Genomic DNA, 14,996 nt, shown 5'->3' with positions numbered 1-14,996 from the left:
TATTGTTTTCCACTGCTCTGCATTTCTATATCTGTAATTATACCACATTATTTTAATTAGTGTAGCATTATAATATTGTTTCATATTTGCTAAAACAAATCTTCCTCAATTGTTCAGGAACACCTTATTTTGTTTTATTTTTTTACGTTTTTCTCTTTCACATAACTTTCAGAATCAGCTTTCAAGTTTCAGGAAAAAAACTTCTGGGAATTTGATTGGAATTCTGTTGTCTCTACATATCAATTCAGGTACAATAGGAACACATAATTCTTAACAAGGATAGTACTATGTAATTTTTGAAGAATGATGATACTTAGATATCCCTTATATCACCCAGTTCCGTCATTCCATGTTTTGAATAGAGCTTCATTAGGTGTCCTCATCTCTTTAAGTAGGCCCCACACACACATTCTCATCTAATCCCACCACTTTAGTATTCTCCATTTTGCAATTCACCCTTCTTATATATTTGCTAAAAAACAACAATTAATTTTAGAAACCAATCTAGTTAAATCTATTTTAAGAGTGAAATTCTGTAGATATAACATTACCCCCAAAGATTTCAAATAATAGGGCTGGCATATGTTAGTGCAAAATTGTTTTTCAGTCCATCAGAAAACAGGACTGGACAGTGCAAGGCAGGCAACATAATATGGTGACTAAGAGTTCTAGCTCTTGAGTCAAAAAGAATGAAGTTTACATCCAATACCTCTCTCTCTTTGACGTCAATTTATTTAAGAGCTTTAAACCCTTTTTGTCTATAAAATGGAGATAGCAATAATAATTATGTATCCTAGGAAAGATGTGAGAAATAAATGAGATAACATGTAAAGCAATTAGCAGGATGCTCAATAGTAGCTATTATTGTTATTATAGAAAATAATCATAAATTGATACTTCTCTTTTATAGAAGTTAAAAACAATAATTTTGCCTCTGATAGGTACATAATCTATATCCAATTTCAATAGAAATAAAGTTTTTGGATTGTAAAATAAATATTACTAAGTCTCAAGAATACAGTTTGATATTAGATTATTATTACACTGTGATTACTTTGTAATGGCAGCCTGTCCTTTGAAAGTTTGAAACCAGGCAATGAGTCCTCCTCTCTAGCTATCATAGTCCTAGATGGCATCTTCTTTCAATATGAAGCTGTTTTGTGTACACTGAAAATCTGTTGTTTAGTGTAGCCACCTTCACTAATTACATTAGCTAGATCCTCTGGATAACTTGCTGCAGCTTCTACATCAGCTCTTGCTACTTTACCACCTTGTACTTTTATGTTAAGGAGATGATTTCTTTCCTTAAACCTCATGAATCAACCGCTGATAACTTCAAACTCTTCCTCTGCAGCTTCCTGTCCTCTCTCAGCCTTCATAGAATTGAAGAGAGTTGGGGCCTTGCTCTGGATTAGGCTTTGGCATACAGGAATGTGGTGGCTGGTTTGATCTTCTATCCAGACCACTAAAACTTTCTCAATATCTACAATAGGGTTGTTTCTCTTTTGTATCATTCATGTTTCCATTGGAGTAGAACTTTCAATTTCCTTTAAGAACTTTTTCTTTGCATCCACAATCTGACTAACTGGTGCAAGAGGCCTAGCTTTCAGCCTATCTCAGCTTTCAAAATACCGTCCTCACTAAGCTTAATCATTTCTAGCTTTTTTAAAAATAAACTTTATTGGGGAGTATTGGGGAATAGTGTGTTTCTCCAGGGCCCATCAGCTCCAAGTTGTTGTCCTTCAATCTAGTTGTGGAGGGCACAGCCCACTATCCTATGCGGGAATTGAACTGGCAATCTTGTTGTTGAGAGCTCGCACTCTAACCAACTGAGCTATCCGGCCTCCCCTCCAGTACCTCAGTGGTAGCTCATTGTCTTCAATCTAGTTGTGGAAGGCACAGCTCACTGGACCATGTGGGAATCGAACTGGCAACCCTGTTGTTCAGAGCTCACATTCTAACCAACTGAACCACCTGGCTACCCCAACTAACTTTTGATTTAAAGTAAGAGACTTGCAACTCTTCCTTTCACTTGAACACTTAAAGGCTATTTTGAGGTTATTAACTGGCCTAATTTCAATATTTTTTGTGTCTCAGGGAATAAGGAGGCCCAAGGAGAGAGAGAGAGATGGGGGAACAGCTGGTTGTTGGAGCAGTCAAAACAACATTTATCAAGTAAGTTTGCCGTCTTACATGGGTGTTATTTGTTGTGCCCCCAAATATTTACAATAGTGACATGAAAGACCACTGATCATAGCTCACCATAACAAATTTAATAATAATGAAAACGTTTGAAATATTGAGAGAATTATCAAAATATGACAGAGAGACATGAAGAGAGCAAATGCTGTTGGAAAAATGGTATCAAATAGACTTGTTCAACACAGTGTCACTACAAACCTTCAATTTGTAAAAGAAAAAAGGTATTATTTGTTATGTGCAATAAAATGCAGTATGCCTGTATTTAGAAAACAGCAATTTCTGGAAATAAACATGAGTTCTACAAAGAATACCATTACTAACTAAAACTAATATCCATGTTGGATAGCACTACTAGATGTGACTACTAAAAAGGTGAATGCATTCTTAGTCTGTATCGACACAAGCATAGTATATAGACTACACTTACTTTTAAGTTCTTTGCAGTCAAAATTGTAAAATATTTTATGTATTTGTGATACACACAGCCATTAATTGGAGATAGACTAAAGTTAAAAGAGCGTTACCCAATTTATATTCATGGCAAATGTTTATGTTTCTGGTACCAGTAACAATTTTCTTGATGGAATGCTTCATCCATTTCAAATTTGTGTTTTAACTTTATAATCCATTAGGCAAAATTTGATCTTACTTTTGGGATATTAACTTATGAAGACAAAATATTTGTCCATTACACTTCCAACTGTAATCTTAAAATCTACTATGAATTTATCAAATAAGTTACATAATCTTAGTCAACAATTTGTATGTATTCATGCATAAAATATTATTTCTCACATTAATAAACCCCAAATCTTTTGATCAAATAAAATTAGTTATATGAATAAAATGAATTTTTAAAAATACTATTGCTAAAAATGATGGTCTCACTTCCAATAAGAGAGCATTAGTGTCATGTTAAATAGTTAAGTCAGACATCCTAGTGGACTGAAACACTAATAAATTTAACTGCATGTTTGTTGCAAGCTACTATATTCTGACAGTTTTATATGCAACCAAAGACTTTCAGTATTTGCATTTAAGGTTCACATTTCAGATAATTTGAAATTCAAATTAAGTCTTACCTCAGCTTCCTGAAGTTTTGTAAAATTTGACTGTGCTCCAATATAGTATGAAATGCCTTTTGATGCGCCCTCCAGTGTTGCACCTCGTATTAACAGAATGAGTAAGACAACATAGGGAAAAATAGCTGTAAAATATACCACCTATCAGGAAAAAAAAATTGAAAGTGATTTATTTAAATCATGGTATATAACTGCATACAAAAAAGTCATTAGTCAGTTGACATTGGTAAAACAAAGTATCAAAAATTTCAAAAGGTAGGGCCAGCCCAGTGGCTCAGGTAGTTGGAGCACTATGCTCCTAATGCTGAGGTAGCCAGTTCCACTCCCATATGGGCGAGTGAGCTGCGCCCTCTACAGCTAAGATTGTGAACAATGGCTCTCCCTGGAGCTGGGCTGCCTTGAGCAGCCAGAGGTTGGCATGAGCTGCTGCAGGCTGCTGTGTGCTGCCACGGACTGCTGTGCTGCCGTGGGCTACCGTGCACTGCCAGAAGTGGCCCGTGGCCTGCGTGAGTGGCCAGCAGTCAGCGTGAGTGGCCAGCAGCTAGTGAGAGCTACTGTGAACGGACAACCGACAACCAGCAATCGACTGCCTCAGATGGGGGGAGCGCAAGGCTCATAATACCAGCATGGGCCAGGGAGCTGTGTCCTACTCAACTAGACTGAGAAAGAATGGCTTGAACCGGGTGGGGGGCAGAGGCAGAAGAAGGGGGTGGGAATTTCATAAGGATATTAGCAAAGTTGGCATAATTTTCTCTTTCTGTTCTCACCATTCTCAAATTATCCATTTTTAAAACACTCTGATGAATGACATCAGAAACACAGAAGCATGAGGGATGCTCCTTGAATTCTCCCCTTGAAGTTACAACAAGTTGAACAACTAAATTCAACAAAGGATTCCCTACGCAACACACAAACACATTTGAGAGATCCACACATCAATACATATGAAGATGGGCACATCAAAGTGAACAGGGGAAGAGGGAAGGGAGAAATGCAGATATTGGGGCTGTGGGATGCTGCCCAAAGATCCCTGTGGTCCTGGGAGAGAGAAGGATTGAGATGGCAGGTGCACTCTTTGTGGCCCCAGCAATTGTGCCTGAAAAATCAGCATATAATATGGCAGAACCAAATCTAGGCAGATACCTCAGGGCAAAGATAGAATGCAGAAGTGTGACAACTGTGGTCTAACAGCCATCCCTGACAGGCAGAAAACAAAGCCACAGAGCCTGGCTGTCTCCCCTAAACCTCCCAGACCTTGACTCCTCCTTCCCCATCCTCCCAGTGCTAGCAACAGGCCTCAGAAAGAACTCTAGCAATGTTGGATTAAAGAGCAGAATATCTGCAGCCCTGAGAACTAGAGAGACATTCCTGAATGGCAGGCATACACTATGGCTAATTCCAATGACAATGGAAGAGCTATAGGGGTGAGGCAGCTGTGGTCTGGCAATTGCCATTACTCAGAGGAGAACAAAGCCACAAAAACACCAGCTGCCTCTCCTAGCTAACCCAGCCCCCACCTTTGACGGCTGATCACAGTGGGGACATAGAGGGCTGATGAGGTGCACAGTTGTGCACCTGGATGCTGAAGAAACACTGAGCTCACAGGGCCTCAGAACCACATCACCTATCACATCCTCCCATGGGTGGAGACCCGAGACTGGAGTGACCTGGACACAGAGGAGAAACCGACATGCCCAGGAAATCTCCCACCATGTGAGAAGCCAAAACAGGGCAAGAGAAAATAAAACGCTCCAGTGCTACCTACTGGAAAGCAAAAGAATGTCTTCTTCATATCAACCTGGTGCAGAATCCACTGCCATAGATGCCCAAGAAGAGAATTCATCGACTACCATGAATAACCAAGGTAACATGGCAGCTCAGGAAGAAAATAGAAAATCTCCAGAAAACAAACTTAAAGACATGGAAATATGTGACTTAAGTGACAGAGAATTCAAGATTGCTATTCTCAGAAAAACTCAATGAGATGCAAGAAAATTCAGATAGGCAGCTTAATGAACTCAGAAATAAAATCAACAAACATAATGAACATACCAAAGAGAATGAAATTTTGAAAAAGAACCAAATAAAAATTCTGGAGCTGAAGATCTCAATAAAAGAGATGAAAATGAAAAGTGAGCTTAAGAAACAGAGTTGAGTAGATGGAGGAAAGAATTAGTGATGTCAAAGATAGAAATCTGGAAATGACACAAATAGAAGAACAGAATGATTTGAGTTAAAATAAATGAAAGAACTTTACAAAAACTATCTGACTCTATCAGAAAGAGCAATATAAGAATAATGGCTATACCAGAAGGAGAAGAGAGGGATAAGGGCACAGAGAGTATATTCAAACTAATAGTCAATGAGAACTTCCAAAAACTATGGAAAGACCTGGATCCTCTAATCCAAAAACCAATCAGAACACCTAATTACCTCAATTCTAGCAGGCCTTCTCCCAAGGCATATTATGTTGAACCTGTAAAAAAAATAATGACAAAGAAAGAATTCTTAAGGGAACCAGGGAAAAGAAGATTGTAGCCTACAAAGGAAAGCCTATTAAGTTATCATCAGATTATTCAGCAGAAACTCTGCAAGCCATGAGGGAGTGGAACCAAATACTCAAACTATTGAAAGAGAGAAATTATGAGCCAAGAATAATATATCCAGCAAAGATATCCTTTAGATGTGAAGGAGGCATAAAGATCTTTCCAGACATACAGAAGCTGAGGGAATTTTCTAGTACACGACCTGCACTACAAGAAATACTAAAGGAGGCTATTCGACCACCATCAACAGGGACAATTTGTGGCAACCAAAACTCAAAAAGGGGGAGAGTAAAGGCCTGAACCAGAATACGGAAATGGAGAAAGTAAGCGTGCTGAAGAAAATGGAATACTCTAAATATCAAACTTTCTTTTACATAAACTTAAGGGTAACCACTCAAAAAAAATCCAGAACTGAAATATATACTGTAATAAAAGAAGAAACAGAGGGAAACATCATAGAATACCACCACACAGAAATAATAGACAACAACAAAAAGGCAAAGAAACCATGGAGACACAGCCATACCAGAAAACTAAAGATAGAATGCCAGGAAATCCTCACATATCAATAATCATCCTAAATGTAAATGGTCTGAATTCACCAATAAAAGGCACAGAGTAGCAGATTGGATCAGAAAAGTAAACCCAACCATATGCTGTCTCCAAGAGACACATCAAAGCTACAAGAACAAGCATAGACTCAAAGTGAAAGGGTGGAAATTGACACTCCAAGCAAATGGTATCCAGAGAAAATCAGGTGTAGCCATAATGATATCAGATGAAACAGACTTCAAGGTGAAAAAGATAACAAGAGACAAAGATGGACATTTCATAATGGTGAAGGGGACTGTACAACAAGAAGACATAACAGTCATCAATATTTATGCCCCCAATCAGGGAGCACCGAAATATACCAAGCAACTCCTAACAGAACTAAAGGGAGAAATTGACCAAAACACAATTATACTAGGGGACTTAAATACATCATTGGCAGCTATAGGTAGATCATCCAAACAGAAAATAAATAACTAAATAGCAGCCCTAAATGACACATTAGATGAAACGGACATAATTGACATTTATAGAGCACTTCATCCTAAAACTTCAGACTATGTATTCTTTTCTAGTGTACATGGAACATTCGCAAGTATAGACCATATATTTGGACATAAAGTTAGCCTCAGCAATTTTAAGAAGATTGAAATCATACCAAGTGTATTCTCTGATCACAAGGCTTAGAAGTTGGATATCAACTGCAAAAAGAAAGCAGGAAAAAACACAAATATGTTGAATTTAAACAACAGAATTTTAAAGAACGACTTGGTCAAAGAAGAAATTAGAGGAGAGATCAAGAGATACATAGAAACAAATGACAATGAAAATACATTCTGACAAGGGATAGTGGGCTGCGCCCCCTGCAACTAAAGATTGAAAATGGACTTGGAGCTGAGCTGTGCCCTCCACAACTAGATTGAAGGACAAGAACTTGGAGCTGATGGGCCCTGGAGAAACACACTGTTCCCCAATATTCTCCAATAAAATTTATATAAAAAAAGAAGTCTGTGGTAAAAACTGAGCCAACAACAAAAAAAAAAAAAGCAAAAAAAAAATCTTAGGGCAAGACTTCCGGAAAAATGGCGGCGTGAGGTGAGCCTCTGTAAAGCTCCCCCGGAATTTACAAAGAATTGAACAACAAAAACTCCACAAAGGACTCCCTGCACAGCAGATAGGCAACATGAAGAGGCCCACTACCGACTGAAATCACCTACAGGTGGGAGATTGCAGTGGAGGAGGAGGAGGAAAGGGAGAAGCGCTGACACGGAGCCGCGCGGGCGCAGGACTCAGACCCAGCTCAGTGCGCCGAGCTCGCTGCTTCCCGGAACTACCGCAGCTGCGGGAGATCGGACTGCTAGGGCTCCGCCAGGGCTCCACAGGGCTGAGGGGACAGCATATAACACGGCTGAACCCAACGCTCACGGCAGAGACCTCGGAGAAAAGACTGAGGGAAAAAGGCTGAAAACGGTGGTTTAAGCCCGCACTGCCGAGCAGAGAACGGAGCCTTAGGCACTGAGACTACCCGCCCCCTCCCTCCCCTCCCAGAGCTCGCCCCGCCCCCACCTGCCCGGTGCTAAAAGCGAAACAGTAGCAGTGTCAGATCAAAACAACAGAAAATTTGCTGTTTTGAGATCTGTGGACCGCAAACACAAATTCACAGCCCAACTAGTTCCAGCAAAGGGGAGAGACCTGTGGAAGCAGGACCGGCTGTGGTGGTGGTCGCCGCCATTGCTCTGGGCCACCTCTCACAACTCACCCGCCCCTGACCCCACCTATCTGGGCGGATCCTGCAGGAGTAAACAGAACTGCTGAAATATCGGGCTCTGAATCAGCAGCTGGAAGAGCTTTGAACATCAAAAGCTCTCCACATACCCACCGGGACACTGCGCCCTGTGACCTAGACAGAACTATTAACAGAGGAGAAGCCCGTCTCCCAGGGAATCCCCCATTGTGTGAGAAGTTGGAATAGTGCAGAGAAAACATAGCACTACTGTGTGGGAGAAGAACAAAAAGTTGCAGTTGGAGAAATAATAAAACATTCTACCAACAAGTACTGGCAAACAAAAGAAAGACCGCTTTCTATCAACCTGTTGCAGAAGTCACTCCTGTAGATGTCTAGGAAGAGAAATAGTAAACCAGTAATCACCATGAATAACCAAGGCAACAGGATAGCTCAGAAAGAAAGTGAAAAATCTCCAGAGAAGGCACTTAAAGATACAGAAATATGTGACTTAAATGACAGAGAATTCAAGATTGCAGTTCTGAAAAAACTCAAGGAGATACAAGAAAACACAGATAGGCAGTTAAAGGAACTCAGAAACTCAATCAAAGAACAGCATGAGCATTTTACGAAAGAGATTGAAATCTTAAAAAGAACCAAATAGAATTTCTGGAGATTAAGAACTCAATAGAAGAAATTAAGAATGAAATAACCAGCTTAGGTAGTAGAGTTGACCAGATGGAGCAAAGAATCAGTGACATCGAAGATAGAAACCTGGAAATGACACAAATTGAAGAAGAAAGAGACTTGAGACTTAAAAGAAATGAAAGAACTCTACAAGAACTTTCTGACTCCATCAGAAAGAGCAATATAAGAATAATGGGCATACCAGAAGGAGAAGAAAGAGAGAAGGAACAGAGAATATATTCAAACAAATTGTCGATGAGAACTTCCCAAATTTGTGGACAGAACTGGACCCTCGAATCCAAGAAGCAAATAGAACACCTAGTTACCTCAATCCCAACAGACCTTCTCCAAGGCACATTGTATTGAAGCTGTCTAAAATCAACGACAAAGAAAGAATCCTCAAGGCAGCCAGGGAAAAGAAGGCGGTAACTTACAAAGGAAAGCCCATTAGATTATCATCAGATTTTTCAGCAGAAACTCTACAAGCCAGGAGGGAGTGGAACCAAATATTCAAACTATTGAAAGAGAGAAACCATGAGCCAAGAATAATATATCCAGCAAAGATATCCTTTAGATATGAAGGAGGAATAAAGACCTTTCCAGACATACAGAAGCTGAGGGAATTTTCTAATACACGACCTGCACTACAAGAAATACTAAAGGAGGCTATTCGACCACCATCAACAGGGACAATTTGTGGCAACCAAAACTCAACAACAAAAAAACAAACAACCCAATTGAAAAATGGGCAGAGCACTTGAAGAGACATTTCTCCAAAGAGGACATACAAATGGCAAATAGACATATGAAAAAATGCTCAACATCACTAATCATCAGAGAAATGCAAATCAAAACCACAATGAGATATCACCTCACCCCAGTCAGAATGGCTATCATCAACAAGACAAATAATAACAAATGTTGGAGAGGCTGTGGAGAAAAAGGAACCCTCATACACTGTTGGTGGGAATGCAGACTGGTGCAGCCGTTATGGAAGGCAGTGTGGAGGTTTCTCAAAGAATTACGAATAGAATTACCATTTGACTCAGCAATCCCTCTTCTGGGTATCTACCCAAAAATCTGAAAACATTTAGCGATAAAGACACGCATGCTCCAAAGTTCATTGCAGCTTTGTTTACGGTGGCCAAGACATGGAAACAACCAAAGTGTCCTTCGATAGATGAATGGATAAAGAAGTTGTGGTATATATACACAATGGAATACTATTCAAGTGTAAGAAAAGATGATATAGGAACATTTGTGACAACATGGATGGATCTTGAGAGAGTAATGCTGAGCGAAACAAGTCAGACAGAAAAAGCAGAGAACCATGTGATTTCACTGATATGTGGTATATAAACCAAAAACAACAAAAGAACAAGACAAACAAATGATAAACAGAAATTCATAGACACAGACAATAGTTTAGTGGTTGCCAGAGGGTAAGGGGGTGGGGGTTGGAGATGAGGGTAAGGGGGATCGAATATATGGAGATGGAAGGAGAACTGACTCTGGGTGATGAACACACAATGGGATTTATAGATGATGTAATACAGAATGGTACACCTGAAATCTATGTAATTTTACTGACAATTGTCACCCCAATAAATTTAATTAAAAAAAAAAAAAAAAAAGAAAATACATTCTACCAAAATTTTTGGGATGCAGCGAAAGCAGTTTTAAGAGGGAAATTTGTATCATTATAAGCCTATCTCAAGAAACAAGAAAAATCCCAAATAAATAACCTCATGTTACACCTTAAAGAACTAGAAAAACAGCATGGTATTGGTAGAAAAACAGACACATAGACAAATGGAATAGAATTGAGAACCCAGAAATAAAACCACATAAATATGGACAAACAATTTTTGACAAAGAAGCTAAAAACATACAATGGAGGAAAGACAGCATGCAATAAATGGTGCTGGGAGAATTGGATAGCCACATGCAAAAGAATGAAACTGGAGTGCTATTTGTCACCATGTACCAAAATTAATTTAAAATGGATCAAAAACTTAAGCATAAGACCTGACACAATAAACTGCATAGAAGAATACATAGGTACTAAACTTATGGACCTTGAGTTCAAAGAGCATTTTATGAATTTGACTCCAAAGGCAATGGAAGTAAAAGCTAAAATAAACGAATGGGACTATATGAAACTTAAAAGCTTCTGCACAGCAAAAGAAACCATTGACAAAATAAAGAGGCCACCAACTGAATGGGAGAAGATTTTTGCAAACAGTGCCTCCAATAAGGGGCTAATATCCAGAATATACAAGGAACTCATGCAACTCAACAACGATAAAACAAACAACCCAATTGAAAAATGGGCAGAGGACTTGAAGAGACATTTCTCCAAAGAGGACATACAAATGGCAAATAGACATATGAAAAAATGCTCAACATCACTAATCATCAGAGAAATGCAAATGAAAACCACAATGAGATATCACCTCACCCCAGTCAGAATGGCTATCATCAACAAGACAAATAGTAACAAGTGTTGGAGAGGCTGTGGAGAAAAAGGAACCCTCATACACTGTTAGTGGGAATGCAGACTGGTGCAGCCGTTATGGAAGGCAGTGTGAAGATTCCTCAAAAAATTACGAATAGAATTACCATATGACCCAGCAATCCCTCTCCTGGTATCTACCCAAAAAATCTGAAAACATTTGTACATAAAGACAAGTGTGCTTCAATGTTCATTGCAGCTTTGTTTATGGTGGCCAAGACATGGAAACAACCAAAATGTCCTTCGATAGATGAATGTATGATGAAGTTTGGTATATATACTCAATGGAATACTATTCGGCGGTAAGAAAAGATGATATGGAAACATTTGTGACTACATGGATGGATCTTGAGAATACAATGCTAAGCAAAATAAGTCAGACAGAAAAAGCAGAGAACCATGTGATTTCACTGATACGTGGTATATAAACCAAAAACAACAAAATAACAAGACAAACAAATGAGAAACAGAAACTCATAGACACAGACAATAGTTTAGTGGTTAGCAGAGGGTAAGGGGGGTGGGGCGTGGAAGATGAGGGTAAGGGGGATCAAATATATGGTGATGGAAGGAGAACTGACTCTGGGTGGTGAACACACAATGGGATTTATAGATGATGTAATACAGAATTGTACACCTGAAATTTATGTAATTTTACTATCAATTGTCACCCCAATAATTTAAAAAAAAGAAAAGAAAATGATAAGCGAAGCATATAGCATCCAGAGAAAAATGGGTATAGCCATACTTTCGTCTGTCAAAACACACTTCAGGATAAAAAAAGGTAACAAGAAACAAAAATGGACATTTCTTAATGATAAATGGGACAAAATAACAACAATATATACACTTATCAATATACTGGGGGTGACAAAAAATGTTAACACATTTTAAGAGATGTTATTTATTCTCAAGCAGTAGTTCACCAAAATCAAAAGTGTCTGGATGCTGATAATAACTACTTTCAGCGCCTCTTGTAATTGCAGAAGTCAAACGTGACTTTTATTCATTTTTTTGTTATCAGTACATACTGAGTATTACAATTAATACAGTTTTTTTTCCTTTCTTAAAATGTGTATACATTTTTTGGCACCCTCTGTATATGCTCCAAATCAGGGAGCACCAAAATATATAAAACAACTACTAACAGAACTAAAGAGAGAAAAGGACAAAAACACAATTATAGTAGGGGACCTAAATGCACCGTTGACAGCTATGGATAGATCTTTGAAACAGGAAATCATTAAGAAAATGTGATCCTTAAATGACATATTAGACCAAATACCCTTTCATCCTAGAATAACAGACTATACATTCTTTTCCACATTCTTAATGATAGACGATATGTTGGGACATAAAACTAGCCTTAGAAAATTTAAGAAGATTGAAATCATACCGAGCATATTCTCTGATCACAATGCTTTGAAACTGAAGATCAACTGCAAATAGAAAAATGGAAAAACCACAAATACATGGAGATTAAACAACATACTACTAAAGATCGACTGGCTAAAAGAAGAAATAAAAAGAGAGATCAAAAGATTCAAAGAAACAAATGAGAGTAAAAATACATTGTATCAAAATCGTTGGGATACTGTGAAAGTTATATGAAGAGGAAAATTTATATCATTACAGGACTAGCTCAAGAAACAAGAAATATCTGAAGTAAACAACCTAACACTACATCTTAAAGAACTAGAAAAAGAAGAACAAATGAAACCTAAGGTCAGCAGAAGGAGGAAAATAATAAAATTAGAGCAGAACTAAATGAAATAGAGAACAAAAAGACAATTGAAAAAATTAATGTGATAAAGAGCTGGTCGTTTGAAAAGCTTAACAAAATTGACAAATCCTTGGCTAGACTCACTAAAATAAAAAGAGATAAGAGTCTAATAAACATAATCCAAAATGAAAGAGGGGAAGTTATCACGGATGCCACAGAAATACAAAGGATCATACGAGAATACTATAAAGGACAATATGCTACCAAATTCAATAACCTAGAAGAAATGGACAAGTTCTTGGAAATATAAAACCTTCCTAGACTAAATCACAAAGAATTGAAAAATCTAAATAATCTGATCATCTGTAAGAAAATAGAAACAATCATCCAAAACCTCCCTAAAGTCAAAAGTCCAAGACTAGATGGCTTCACTAGTGATTATACCAAACTTTCAAAGAGGATTTAATACCTGTCTTCAAACTCTTCCAAAACATGAAGAAGAGACAACACTTCCTAAGTCATTTTATGAGGTCAACATTACTTTGATACCAAAACCTAGTAAGGATAACATACATACAAAAAGAAAACTACCAATATCTTTGATGAACGTAGATGCAAAAATCCTAAACAAAATACTAGCAAATCCAATACAAAAAGATGTTAAAAATATTATACATATGATCAAGTGGGGTTCATTCCAGGAACACAAGGATTATTCAACATACACAAATCAATCAATGTGATACACCACATAAACCAAATGAATGATAAATATCATATGATCATATCAATAGATTTAGAAAAAGCATTTGACAAGATACAACATCCATTTATGATTAAAACACTTAATAAAATGTGTAAAGAAGGAAAGTACTTCAACATAATAAAGACCATATACGGAACACCCTCAGCTCATGTCAAACTTAATGGTGAAAAACTGAAAGCTCTTCTTTTAAAGTCAGGAACACGACAGAAATGCCCCTATAACCACTGTTATTCAACATCATATTGGAAGTGCTAGACAGAGCAATCAGGCAAAAGAAATAAATAAAAGGCATCCAAATTGGGAATGAAGAAGTTAAATTGTCATTTTTTGCCAATGACATGATTCTTTATATAGAAAACTCTAAAGACTCCACCACAAACTTTTAGAAACAATAAACAAATACAGTAAAGTTGCAGGATACAAAATCAATGTACAAAAATCCATTGCATGCCTATATACTAACATTGAAGTATCAGAAAAGGAAACAAAAACAAAACAATTATGTTTGCAATTGCCAATGAAAGAATAAAATTCCTAGCAATAAACTCAACCAAAAATGTGAAGGACCTATACACTGAAAACTATAAGACATTATTAAAAGAAATTGAACAAGACAAAGAAATGGAAAGAAATTCCATGTTCATGGAATGAAAGAATCAACATAGTTTAAACGGCCATATAACCCAAAGCAATATATACATTTACTGCAAAACCCCAATGGCATTTTTTAAAGAAATAGAACAAACATTAGATTTGTGTAGAATCATGAAAGACCCCAAGACCCAAAACAATCCTAAGAAAACAAGGCTGGATATATTACACTCCCTGACATCAATGTATACTACAAAGTGACAATAATCAAAACAGCATGGTATTTGCAGAAAAACAGACACAAAGACCAATGAAGGAGAATTGAGAAGCCAGAAATAAACCCACATATATATAGGCAGATAATTTTCAACAAAGTAACCAAAATTATACAATGGGGAAAAGAAAACCTCTTCAATAAATGGTGCTGGGAAAATCGGAAAGCCACATGCAAAAGAATGAAACTAGACTGCTGTCACCATGTACCAAAAATAACTCAAAATGTATCAAAGACCTAAACATAAGACCTGAAACAATAAATTGCATAGAAGAAAGCATAGGTACTAAACTTATGGACCTTGGGTTCAAAGAACATTTTATGTATTTGACTCC

At 37.5% G+C, this 14,996-nt stretch overlaps 1 protein-coding gene across 1 annotated transcript in view; it reads right to left on the bottom strand.

Moving 5' to 3' along the window:
- Positions 1-14,996, bottom strand: part of SLC6A14 (solute carrier family 6 member 14) — a 66,412-nt gene that overhangs the window by 39,052 nt on the left and 12,364 nt on the right. The window contains exon 7 of the mRNA XM_019715767.2: positions 3,285-3,425. Within this exon, the coding sequence (XP_019571326.2) occupies positions 3,285-3,425 (141 nt within the window). The remainder of the gene's footprint in view (positions 1-3,284; positions 3,426-14,996) is intronic.

Source organism: Rhinolophus sinicus, chromosome X (genome assembly GCF_036562045.2).
Source record: "Rhinolophus sinicus isolate RSC01 chromosome X, ASM3656204v1, whole genome shotgun sequence".
In the NCBI taxonomy this organism is placed as follows: Eukaryota; Metazoa; Chordata; class Mammalia; order Chiroptera; family Rhinolophidae; genus Rhinolophus; species Rhinolophus sinicus.
This window is presented reverse-complemented; position numbering and strand designations above follow the sequence as displayed.